This window comes from Neltuma alba, unplaced genomic scaffold (genome assembly GCF_004799145.2).
Source record: "Neltuma alba isolate B1F8T4 unplaced genomic scaffold, ASM479914v2 tig00010885_pilon, whole genome shotgun sequence".
Taxonomy (NCBI): Eukaryota; Viridiplantae; Streptophyta; class Magnoliopsida; order Fabales; family Fabaceae; genus Neltuma; species Neltuma alba.
Window position 1 is genome coordinate 102120 of NW_021635673.1, and position 12606 is coordinate 114725.

Genomic DNA, 12606 nt, shown 5'->3' on the forward strand with positions numbered 1-12606 from the left:
ATCTAGAAATTAAACCAAAATATCATAAATGGATTTTTCTTATCCATTAGCTTCTTTGACCCATAAAATAATTTTCCTAAGAAATAACCCATTTTTCTATGAAAATAGCTTTAAAATCATCTAAGCCAGTTTTTTGGGGAATGAACTTTTTCAAAATATTTCTAAACCTTGAAAAATCAATATTCCATAATTTTCCCCAATTGTGATTGAGCTATTAAATAATTTTAATGAACTTTCTCTTTTCTACTCATCCTGAGTCAGAAAATTCGGGATGTTACAGAGGGGGAGAGAGAGAGAGACTTGGTCAGAAAATGTCCATATTAGTTGGAATCTAAAAATAGAGACTGCGTGTGATGGCAAAAGACCAAATTAAAAAAGAAGAGGGGGATGCGTTTAATGGTATTCATGTATGGATTCACCATCTCCACCAGTTTGATTCATTTCATTGCTACAGCTTTAATTTCGCAAGTTATTACAAGCGATGGTGGAGGATGACAAATAGAATATAATTCCCACTTTGAGTTCTTTTATTATCTGAAAGCTTTTTCCAGATTCAATAAGGGACACTTTTCTCTGATAATTGAAAGCAAATCATATATATTCTTGTTATTACTTGGGGAATTGCAATAAAGCTCATCGGAGGGAAATTACAAAGAGGGAAAAGACCATTAAACGACATGTCGTTCATTGGAACCCAACAGAAATGCAAGGCTTGTGATAAAACTGCTCATTTTGTGGATTCTGTGTCAGCAGACGGAGTTATTTATCATAAGACTTGCTTCAAATGCAGTCAGTGTAGCGGCGTCCTTGCGGTACGTACCATTATCCCATGCAAACAACAACAAAAAAAGAAAAAGAAAAAGAAGAAAGAAGGAAGCAAATAAATAATGTAAAGCTTGTTTGGATTAATGTTTGCAAAATTAACTTTTATCCCAATTGCATTTTGCAAACTGAAAGTTGGGTAAAAGCCAATTGTGTAGTGTAATTTATATTTACATATATTTTTTGTAAAAAAAGTTAGTTTGAATATCCATTTCAAAATGTGATTTTAGATTTAACTTGGTTTTTGACAAAAAATTCATTCGATTCCAGTGTCAATCTAAACATAACTTTTGAACCTAAAAGGACTTTTGGATTTTTAAACTGGTTTTTGGAGGATTTTCAAGGTCACCAAAATGATTTAAAACAGACATTATTCATCAACGAAAGAGATATTTGAATTAAGCGCATCCGGTGGATGTTATTTTCAGTAAATAGTCTAGCTAATATGGTTTTAAAGATTTTCATTAGCCATTTTGATATTATATATGTTATTTGCCATTTCACTTACAAAGCAAATGAATATATGATAATCTAATGATTGAAAATCGTACTGAAATTAAAATTTTCTTGACATAATCCCCAAGAAATCCATTGATTATATGAATAAAAGTTGATTCAATTGGCAAGTACCGGTCTCGTCCGTGTTGAGATTTTTCTTCTGAGCTCATAACAATTCTACTAGAAAAACATGCATATGCATAATACTCACTCGGTTCCTATTTATAAGACAATTTTACCTAAAATTTACCCTAAACGAAGAGAATTTATTGATGCCTATAAAATTATTTATCTTTCCACAAATGCCCTTAATTTTGTGAGGTTTGGAATGATATATATAGATAAGCACGTACTCGTCGGTGGATGGAGTGTTGTACTGTAAGCCTCATTTTGAGCAGCTTTTCAAGAGCACTGGCGGTCTCACCCGGAGATCCCTATCAAGTGAGTTCCATCATGAGTTGCTTATATACATATAAATATATATGTATATAAATATAAACTTTAAATTGCAATCATCGCTATTATATTTTTATCATCACTTTTTGGGGCTAATCAAGAATTAATATTGTTTCTTTATTTCATGATCATATATATATCAATTCTGAATCAGCTGGAAAGAGTGAGCTGGTACGTAATCTTCTTTTGCAAAATGCCTTTAATTGGCTTTCTAAATCAAGTTAATTTATATATGTATTATGGTTATGTATTACTACATCCAGTTCTTAATATAAATCTAGTTGTCTAATTTGAATAAATTAAGTAAGTTTGTTAAATTAGTTATTTATAATAAATATGTGCTATCTTTCCTAGAATACCCTAACTAATAATGTGGATTAACTAGAGCTACCATTTGATTGAATTTTTAACATATGCAACTACTATATAAACTACTTTGGAAAAAATAGATAGATATAAGAAATAAAGTTGAGTAGGATATTATATTTAGGATTAAATTGAGTATCAAATTAACTCTTCTATTAAGGACTGGATGTGATAGTTAATTTCAAAAACAATCCTCGTATGGTTTTGAAATGTTGGAACGTACAGACGAGGGCACCAAGCAAATTGTCCGCCATGTTCTCTGGAACTCAAGACAAATGCTCTTCCTGCAAGAAAACTGTCTACCCACTTGAAAAGGTTCGTTTGTTTTGCACTCTCATTTATGGCTATTGCTATTATTATTCTACTCTTTTCCATCCCTCTACAACCTAGTTAGTGGGTTAGATTTAGTCCTAAATACTCCTTTGGTTCTATTTATAAGTCACTTCTAACATGTTTCATATAGACCAAGGACAACCTTGAACTTCATTAACTCTCATTTAAAATTCAACAACTTTTTAACTTTATCCTTATTTAATATTTATTATACTTCATGTAAATAAAGTCAACACAATAATAAATTAAGGGTAAAATTGTACATCTATACAAAAAATTTCTATCAGTGTCTTATAAATAACACCCAAAAAATCTTCTCTCTCTGGCTTATAAAAAGGACTAGAATGCTAATCCACTTTATTTCCCATATTTGTTATTTTTATCCTAAACTAATTTGCCTAATTTATAAATTGATGTATAATACCCCCTTCGTCTCTTTTTATAAGCAACATTGGACTCCATCACATAAATTAAAAAAAAAGTTAAAATCAATTAAAGACAATAAATGTGAAATTAGAAGTTCTTTCTTGAAAATATCCTTATTCATGGGGGAGAGAGTATAAGAAGGAGAATAGAAAATTATATAAAGAGAGAGAATGTGTGATGGTGAGAGATGATGGGCAAAACAGGAAATTTGTTATAAAACTTTAAGTCAACTTATAAATGTTGCTTATATTTAGCGACGAGAGGGATGGTAGTTATTGCTTATAAAAAGGGACGGAAGGAGTATTGTCATATACAAGAGTATTTTAGGAAAATTATATCATATTTGTTATATAATTAACTAACTTATTTAACTTCTTTAATCTACCCAAATTAATTAAATAAGTCTTATATTAAGGACATGAAGAAAGTTTTAGTTGGAATGGTTTAAAAATGAAATCATTTTTATTTTAGATGATATCAACAATGTAAAAACTTATTTTAAAATGTAAGAAAACTAAATTAAGTTGAACCTAGACCGTCCAAAACCAATCCAGATGACGATCTGATGATGATGACGACCAACAAGCAGGTGACAGTGGAAGGAGAATTCTATCACAAGTCATGCTTCAGGTGTGCTCAAGGAGGCTGTTTTCTGAGTCCATCAAACTATGCAGCACTTGATGGGTTTTTATATTGTAAGCATCACTTTGCTCAGTTGTTCAAGGAGAAAGGATGCTATTCCCATGTCTCCAAATCTGCTTCCATGAAGAAAAACAACGAAGCTCAGAATAAGCCTGAAGCTACATCATCTGATGAACATGATAATTCTGACCCACCTCCTCCTCCTGCTGCTGCAAGTCATGATGATGATGAACAACAAGTTCCTGAGTAGTTCATTTTATTATCTATTTTACTGATTCATTCACTCATAAATATTCATTCAACACATCGATCATCCATTTTTGTCTTTTCTTCTTAATTAATTGTTTTCTTCTTTAGGGCCTCTTATGTTCATACTTTTTTTTTTGGGGTTCTGCACAGTGTTATTATGTATTTCATTTGTTAACTTTCTTTTTCCTTGGAAGGAAAAATAAATGTTGCCTTCTTCGGGCCATATATTGTAGATGTCCTTCCTCAAGTCAGAAATGTATAAGCAATTTCATGTTTTCATTTAATTTCTTCGGTGTACACCCTTCGCTCTTTATTATTAGTCATTACTACCCACCTCATTAAATTCAAGAAAAGATGGTTAGGTCATTGATTTTGTCTGAAGATAAAAAAACTGTTTAAATTTATCCTTATTTAATATCATGAACTACATCCAAGAAATCATAGAAGTTCCAATCAATAATGAGATTTTAAATACGGCCAATCTTTAAAAAAATGCAATTAATACCCTATTTGATGACTTATAATAATTAAGGACCATATATGTTCCTTCTGGAAGGTGCCTTGTAATAAGAATCAAACGGGGTATTAATATTTGTTGGAATCTGGATACTTCTGATGTATCAGTTATTAATGTTAAAGATACTTGTGTAAATAGATACCAGTTTCTAATGATCTCAATACAAGTAATGTGGGAGAGCAGAGTTTGTTTTGATCCTTATAGTTGGACTTGGATGCACTACTACAAAAAAGATAATTTATATCCCCATTTTCATCTGTTTTTCAAAATAGAAGAACAAAGATCATTATATTCATCTGTTATAGTATAATAGACAAGTATGTATGCACTGTAACAGATGAGCATGAATAATTCATACATGTCTATTGCACTGTATAACAGACAAGTGTGTAGATACATACTTATCTGTTACTTAGTGTAACAGAAGAAAAACTTTTTTTTTTTTTTAAATTTGAACCTCCAAAGTGCAGCACCATATTTTCAATCGAATCAGAGTGAGCCCTAGCAATAGTTTTCTCTTCTTGTCCTCTTCTCCTTTGCCACAAGCTCTCTCTTCTCCATCTCCTTCTCTTCTCCTGCAATAACCAGTGTTCTTTTCTCTCCTCTTTTGTGGCCGATGACAGCTTCTCTTCTCTTCTCTTTCTCAGTAATGCAACAACTTGACAATGCGGTGAACTCCACGGCTAGCCTTTCTCTCAATGGCGGATAGCTCCTCCTCTCTTCTCCTGCTTGCTCGACGACTTTGTCTCCTTCCTTTTCCATGGCTTTCACTTTACAAGATGCAAGGTAAGTTATTTGGTTTGGTGCTAAATTTTTGGTTGTGTGTGACTGTTATATGGGTGTTGAAAGTGATTGTTTAGGTTTGTGGGTGTTGTAAATTTTCTATTTAAATTGATTGTTGGTGAATAATAGCTTTTGGGAAGCATTGATAGTGATTGGGAAAGCATTTGAGGATTTTGTTTTTTGGCCGAACAGGCATTTGAAGATTAAAAACATGATGAACTTGTTTAAATATTAATGCACATGTGAAAATGTCTAGGAGAGAAATTTGGTTAGAATTATATAGTTAATTAAGTATCATCAATGTTTAATTTTCATGTTGAACTTTAAAAGCTATGAAATTCTAAAAATTAATACGATGAAGTTGGTACATCAAGTGGTGTGTGAATACCGCTGCTATAATTATAAATTTTTATTTACACCATTCTTTCTACTTAACACCCAACCATATATGGAAATGTTTATGTAAGCCAAAACAAAATTAATTATTACGAGAAACCATTATTATGATTATTTCAAGTGAAGACTATTTGAGAACATGATCTAAAACTATTTGAATATTTTTTCTATTACAGAGATTAAATCAATGGTTAGGATTGAACTATAAAATTGATTGTGCAATAGAGATATATATACTTAACATTGATGATTAACCATAAAATATGAGCATTTGGATAAATATACAATGGGGCTTGTAGAGAGGTAGATGTTAAATAAGTTAGGATGTTACTAGAATTTTTGTTTTTAGATTTTCTTGTGTTATATGACTAAGTTAGGGTGTTTAGTATTTTTGATTAACTGAGCTAGTTATGATATTATTATTATCATTTGTTTTAACCCTTAAAATTGTGATTTGTATGGAAAGTGTAATATGATTTGGTTTTACTGAATCACTATCATTCTTGCTCTTTTTGGTTTTGCTTCATGCACTTTAAAATTGCAAGTTGCAATAAAAACTGGTAAGGCAAATAATTTCACATTTTTTTTAAAAAAAATATTTTTTTGTTCGTCTGCTCAAGCCAAAATAGAGGAATATAAGCTTTTATATTCGTTTGTTCTAGCCAAACAGGCGAATATAGAAGCACTATTTTTATCTATTTTGCCAAAATAGACAAATATATATAGTGACGTTTTGTTGTTTGTTTAAAATAGACAAATAAGTACTATTATCTACATATTCTTTATCAATACCTCCCCTTAAATAGAAGGAAAAAAAGGCTTTTAGAGCAGATAGAAATAGCATATATTGTAGTAATAATGAGAAACTCAATTTAAGTGTCTTAGGCAATCTCAAACCCCGTTGTTTGGAAGTTTAGCAAATTAAAAGTTTATTATGCTCATCCAGATTGAAGGACCATTGTCTGTTACAGCTTGTTTTGTTCAGTTGTGATTATACAAGTGTGAGTTTAGTTGGCAATGATGGCCTCATAAGGCGCATGGAATGGGAACTAATCAAAGGGATGTTATAAGCATATTTCATATTTACATGGGTCATCTTTAGAGTATTTTGGTTATAGGTGTAGTGTTACATTTTTGCCCTCTCGAAATTGGTGCCAGCAATATGTTTCTTCACCTTGGTTATTATTTGCCGTGATTCTTATGTTGCTATGGGGTTTTTAGCTGTATCCTTTTGTTTGTTCTCAGTCTTAGGCATATCAAGGTGAAGAAGTGAAAAAAATTACATTAAAAATATGTAAATATGTTCAGTCGTCACTTTAAAATTTCTTTTTGAACATGATTCAATGGCTTAAAGTTACATTTCAAGCAGTTTTTATTATTAAGATTTTTAATTAAAATACAATATAAACATTGTATATATGCTGCAACAAGTGACGTTACCGAGATATAAAGGGAATGCAATGATTTATTTTGGCTTAGCTTAAATCCAATCAACAAGCAAAATCATTTGAGACTTTTCCTTTGTTTTAAACATAAATTCATAAAAGTTAGATAATTAATTTACATATATTAAATAAATTAATTAAGTTAATTATTTATAAAAAATTCATGTCAGTATCTCTCATATATATCTTTTAATCATTTGCATTAAAACTACTCTATTGATTGATGATTTGATGGAACCCCTCCTTTAACACATACGTGAAATCAATAGAAAGAGTTTGAAAAAAAATTATAAATTTAGAAAATAAATAAAGTATATTAAAATCTTGGGAAAATTATTCTTTTAATCCTTCAACTTTTAACTGACTTATAACTCAGTCCCTCAGCTATGACTCGTTGTGACTCAGTCCCTTAACTTTTAACTCACTTATAACTCAGTCCCCTATTTTTCCCAACTTTTATAAAATTATTTTTATCATTAATAAATTAGCCCAACTCATCCAACCTGTAAAAAAACGTTATTAACTCTGTAAATGATTGCTTATGTGGGTGCCAAGTTAGAGATATGTGGAATTTATTTAAGATTGAAAAAAATAATTTCAATTAAGGTAGGGTTTTCGGAAAAAAGAATAAGAAAGAAAGTGAATTAGAGGTGACCGAACAAAGATTACAAGCAGAGGAGCGAAGGAAAAGAAGACGGGTAGAGGAAATACTAATTCAGATAAAGTGTAGTGTAGATTCCACGAAGACGAAAACTCCCCATGATGAAAAAGACATACGGACGCAAAGGACAATGAAGAAGAGAAAGCTAGAAAAGAAGAAGATTAGACTTTAGAAGACTGCAAAGGAGCATTGGCAAGTGAAAATTATTTACTTTGTAACAGTTTATCTATGTGCTTTATATGTTATAAGGGCTCACTTCAGGCTCTCTTGTTTGGTGTGTCGGATGCATGTGCTCCTAGAATTTTTCCCAATATATATATAGATGACAAAAGTTTTTCTGTTTCACATGATAGAAGGCTTTAGTGGTCCCACTGATTTATTTGAGTAATGCTTGTCACATTAATCGATTTTGGCTCTATCTTGACTCTACTTGGTGGTCTCCTTTGTCTAATTTGACTGTATCAATTATCCATCTAGATTAATGAGAAGAAAATATATACACAAAAATAATGATGTGCAATACATATAAATAAAGCCTTTTGAATGATCATATGTTAAAGAAAAATTGATGAATAATTCATTTAGCATCAGCATTGTCAATAAATTAATTAAGTTAACTATTTATAAAAAAAAAATACATGTCAGTATCTCTCATATATATATCTTTTAATCATTTGTATTAAAACTACTCAATTGATTGATGATTTGATGGAACCCCTCCTTTAACATGCACGTGTAATCAATAGAAAGAGTTTGAAAAAAAATTATAAATTTAGAAAATAAATAAAGTATATTAAAAGTTTATATTTAGACCCAAAATAAACTCGTCCATTAATTTCTAAATTTTGGTTTGGAGGAAGTAATTCTCACATCCTTATACTGAGTATTCCCAACATTGTTTATAAAAGGAAAAAAGAAAAAAAATACTAAAGTTGAAGCATTATATGAAAGAGGCAAGAGCTTAAGAGAAATTAGTATGAAAATCATGTTTGAACCACTTATAGATAATAGTAGTATTGTTATCAAATCTCACTAGACTCAAATAAGCTTGTATGTTCATAGATCTTTTTTTATTTTAGCCGTTAGATCTAATTGTTATATACTTTGCAAAATTAGCCATTGATGCTTTTGTAGAAAAGTTTGCTGAGTGGTTCTCCTTTTCATTTGAATGAAAATTTCACATAAATTATTTAAATGATTTTCAGTTTTCATTTGACGAATGACGTTATTCATCATGGTTAAGATGCAAATTTATCATAAAAGATTTTACTTAGGAACACTAGGTATCCAAAAGTTTTTTTATTTAATGTCATCCTCGAAGTTTACAAATTGTAGCAATGTCATGTCAACTGTTACCCAGATGATGCTTGACCCATCAGTTGACCAATCAGTTGACCAACTATGTTGAACTCACAGGTCCATCTGTCACCCATTTTACTTTCTTCATGTTAAGATATAAATTTACTCAGGAAGCTTTTGGTGAGAATCGCTAGATACTTGAAAGTTTTTTTTTGGATTCAATGTCACTATAAGAATTTTCAAATCATAGCAATCTTGCCAATTTGTTATCTAGATTACGTTTGACCCTTAATTGACCAAATATGTTAAGCTAACATGTTCAAATCTTATCTCTTTTATTTTTCTTCCCAGGCAAGAAGGGTTCAACGCCAGCTTCAATAAAATAATTGTTTTTGTGCTTTTCGAGAGGCTGCTCGTGGTTATTCCCAAAATTAACCCTGTCATTTGTGCCTTTCAAGATTTGTTGCGAGTTTCCTTTTTACATGTTATCTTCTATGTTTTTTTCTACTCTACTTTGCACTCATAAAAAGTACCAACTAAGAGCAAATGACATGGTCCTCTTATTCTTCTCCCCCCCCCCCCCGAGTGAATAAAGTGATCAAACTAACAAATGCATTGAAAGAGTTGTTCTTTTGTAGGAGAAATAGAGTTGGGTTTCTGAATGTAGAATGAAGTGGGTGACACATGGACCTACTAACTGAGCATATTTGGTTAACCAATAGTGAAATTTAACCTAGATAATGGCCAAGTGATGTTGCTAAAATTTGAAAACTTTCGAGGTAAAATTAGATCCAAAAAAATTTTATATACCCAATAGTATTGACTAAAAACTTTCTTTATATAAAAAAAAAATTGACTAAAAACTTTCAAGGAAAATTTTGTATAACCCAGAAAAATGATATGGATGACATAGGAAGTTTACAGCTTAGCATATTTAATCAACTAATAGACAAATTTAACTATGAGGTGACATTACTATGATTTGGAAACTTTTGAGATGACATTGAACCTAAAAAAACTTATGAATACCAAGTGCTACTTAGATGAAAACTTATAAGACAAACTTGCACCTAAATCCTGTATTTAATATACTTTTATTCAATTAAATCAAAACAAGGGAATTTTAAAAGTATTAATAATAGGGCTAAGGTGTAAATTTGCTCATGAAGTATTCTTTCAAAGATACTAACCATAAACTTTCCTTGGATGCAAAAGTAGATAAAATTTTTTAAAATAGTGTAAAAATACCATGGCTGTTAAGTCAATTAATACTAACCGTTTAACAAATATGTTAATGGTAGTTGACTCAATGGCCGTAGTATTTTTGCACCATTTTAAAAACTTCATGTACAGCTTTGCACTTAAGAAAATTTTATGATGTTTGGTGCCCATGTTAGAATACATCATTGGTAGATTTGTATTTTAACCTTTAATATAGTATTAACAATAAGAATTTGAGGGAAAAACAATTCTGCAAGTACCTATACTTTCTCTTAATTTTTAATTTGGTACTTGCATTTTTTCTCATAAATATATATTTTAATTTTGCTCAGTTAGTACCGTTCGTTCTTATACAGTGTCTAACAGTGCTAACATAGAAAAATTATTTGAAAAAACTGTGTGTATTATTTGGAAAAAAAAATCCATTAAAACTTCAATTTAGTTGAATGAAAAGAGATCAACCTGAGGCAAATTGTTTCTAACTCAACTAATTCGTTAAAATTTAATGGAACTTATTAAAAATAAACTTTAATGATTGCGAAAATATATCATCTAGAAGCATGCTTGAAATTGCTTCCGAACTACACAGCGTTCTCCTCCGCCACATAGTTTCGTCGTTTAATCACAGAGTCGTGTTCTGCAGAACTTGTCTCTATCTTTTGCTCTCATTGCCAAGACTCTTTCTATGCCTAATGCACACTAGTCTATTCTTCTTCATCGCTGGCTGCTGACCAATCTAAAAGGAGGCACATGGCTTTTTGAGTGTGAACAATTTTTCTTTTTTCTTTCTTTTTCTATTTTAAATGTTAAACTTTTTACATGCAATCTGATTTCCAAACTAAGTAACCACACAACCCATTTAGAAATGGTGATATGAGTGAGGTGGCATGTGAGACACCGAAAATCACCCAGGCAACTGAATACTTGCAGGTTGCTAGCTTCTGGATATTGTTATGGGGAACATCTTTTGAATCAATAAATGAAAGGAAGAGGATCTAAGAGCTAGAGGCAATATTAGAATAATGCTTTGTAAACCAACTTCACGACACACAGTTTTTTTTTCTTTTTCTTTTTGAAAGTTCTACCTTACAAGTAATTTAGGCTTTGTTTATGTACTCTCAAACCGGAAAATCAGACCTGAGTGTGCTCAAGTTAGAGCGAAGAGTTTCCCTTTACATAGGCTTCTATAAATCGAATCTTGCTTTGGTTTTCCTTTTGAAGTGTATTCTTCCATAATCCTTGAAGGTTATTTTTTTTTTCTGCAATCTTCTCCAGTCAAGTTTCATTCTGAATCCTCAAGATCAATATTTAAATTTTTTTAAGTTCTTGGGCAAGAATTTATTTACGTCAACTTCGGCAGTTTTAAGACAAGTAGAAGGAGTAACAATGGCAGTGTGGGTCAAGTTTTTGTGGTTGTCAGATCTTGGTTATTATGGGTATGTATGGTCATGAAGCGAAATCTTCTAGATCAAACCATCAGTTTTTTATTATCAACTTGTACAATCATAAAGTCCATGTCACTATTACCAAGCATGCTTTCTATTATTACATCGAATTGGATCCATTCTATTACTTTCAGGAGATATACATACATATATATATATTTTGGTAATCTTGTGGTCGGTTTCAATATTCAATAGTCTCCTAGGGGAAAACATATTCCTACAACTACTTTACAGCTTTGTATTGGTAAGGTGTTTGATTTACCATCTCCAGCACACAAATTTTGTGCCTGACACTGCAATTTTCTCATGAATCTGAGCAACACTTTTGTTGGTTTTTGGAATCATTTTGATAGAAGGAAGTTGATAATTTCAAAGCATAAATTACAAATGTCAAGACATCCTTTAGACCTTTGGTGCTTCATGCAAATGGCCAAAAAAGTTCAATAAAAAAAAATCATTTCAAAGGATTGTTAAAACTGGACTTGGTATTTCTGGAATTAAGCAAAGAAAAATTGTTAATATGAGTAATTAGGATAACTCATACCTCAATAATGGTCAGATCTTGCAAGCATCTCTAGATTCTTATAGTGCTTTTATGCTTTAGAAAAAAATTTCAAGCGTGGAAACTATCTGGGTACTTAACTTCAATAGGCTTCTCTGCTGCTCACCACAAGCCATCGTCAAAGGCCTCATCCAATTTTTTATGGGTTAAAAATTCTAAGGAGGATCTCTTTAAGGAGAGAATTCAATCAAATTTCAAGCAAGGGAAGCAAAGCTACAAACGGATGGTTTTTTTTTTTTTTAAAAAGAGAGGTTGTCATGACAAGGATCAATCAAATTTTATTCAAGAAGAACAATTTTTTTTTTAAAGGTAATCTGCTTTTGGAAATAAAGCTTTTTCTTTTGCCGAGCCTATTGTTTCTTCTAAGGGTGTCTCTATTATATTGTAACAAAAGAAGGTAATTATCATATTTCAAAAAGAAAGCGAGATGAATAAGCTCTAAAAACTTCTTGTAACAATGTAATGCCACATAAGAAGATGTTTAG

At 31.0% G+C, this 12606-nt stretch overlaps 1 protein-coding gene across 1 annotated transcript; it reads left to right on the forward strand.

Annotated features, from left to right (window-relative positions):
* Positions 1-677: 677 nt before the first annotated feature.
* On the forward strand, positions 678-3793 carry LOC114759705 (LIM domain-containing protein WLIM2b-like). The gene is made up of 5 exons (XM_028948927.1): positions 678-812; positions 1662-1761; positions 1931-1947; positions 2368-2457; positions 3491-3793. The coding sequence occupies exons 1-5, from the start codon at positions 678-680 to the stop codon at positions 3791-3793; spliced, it is 645 nt and encodes a 214-aa protein (XP_028804760.1).
* Positions 3794-12606: the final 8813 nt, after the last annotated feature.

What these genes read in the sequence shown, in the direction of transcription:
- LOC114759705 (XM_028948927.1), top strand. Translation starts at nt 678, where the DNA reads ATGTCGTTCATTGGAACCCAACAGAAATGCAAGGCTTGTGATAAAACT. An exon ending in AGTGTAGCGGCGTCCTTGCG is followed by an intron (nt 813 to 1,661) that starts GTACGTACCATT and finishes TGATATATATAG; the next exon opens with ATAAGCACGTACTCGTCGGT. An exon ending in CTGTCTACCCACTTGAAAAG is followed by an intron (nt 2,458 to 3,490) that starts GTTCGTTTGTTT and finishes ACCAACAAGCAG; the next exon opens with GTGACAGTGGAAGGAGAATT.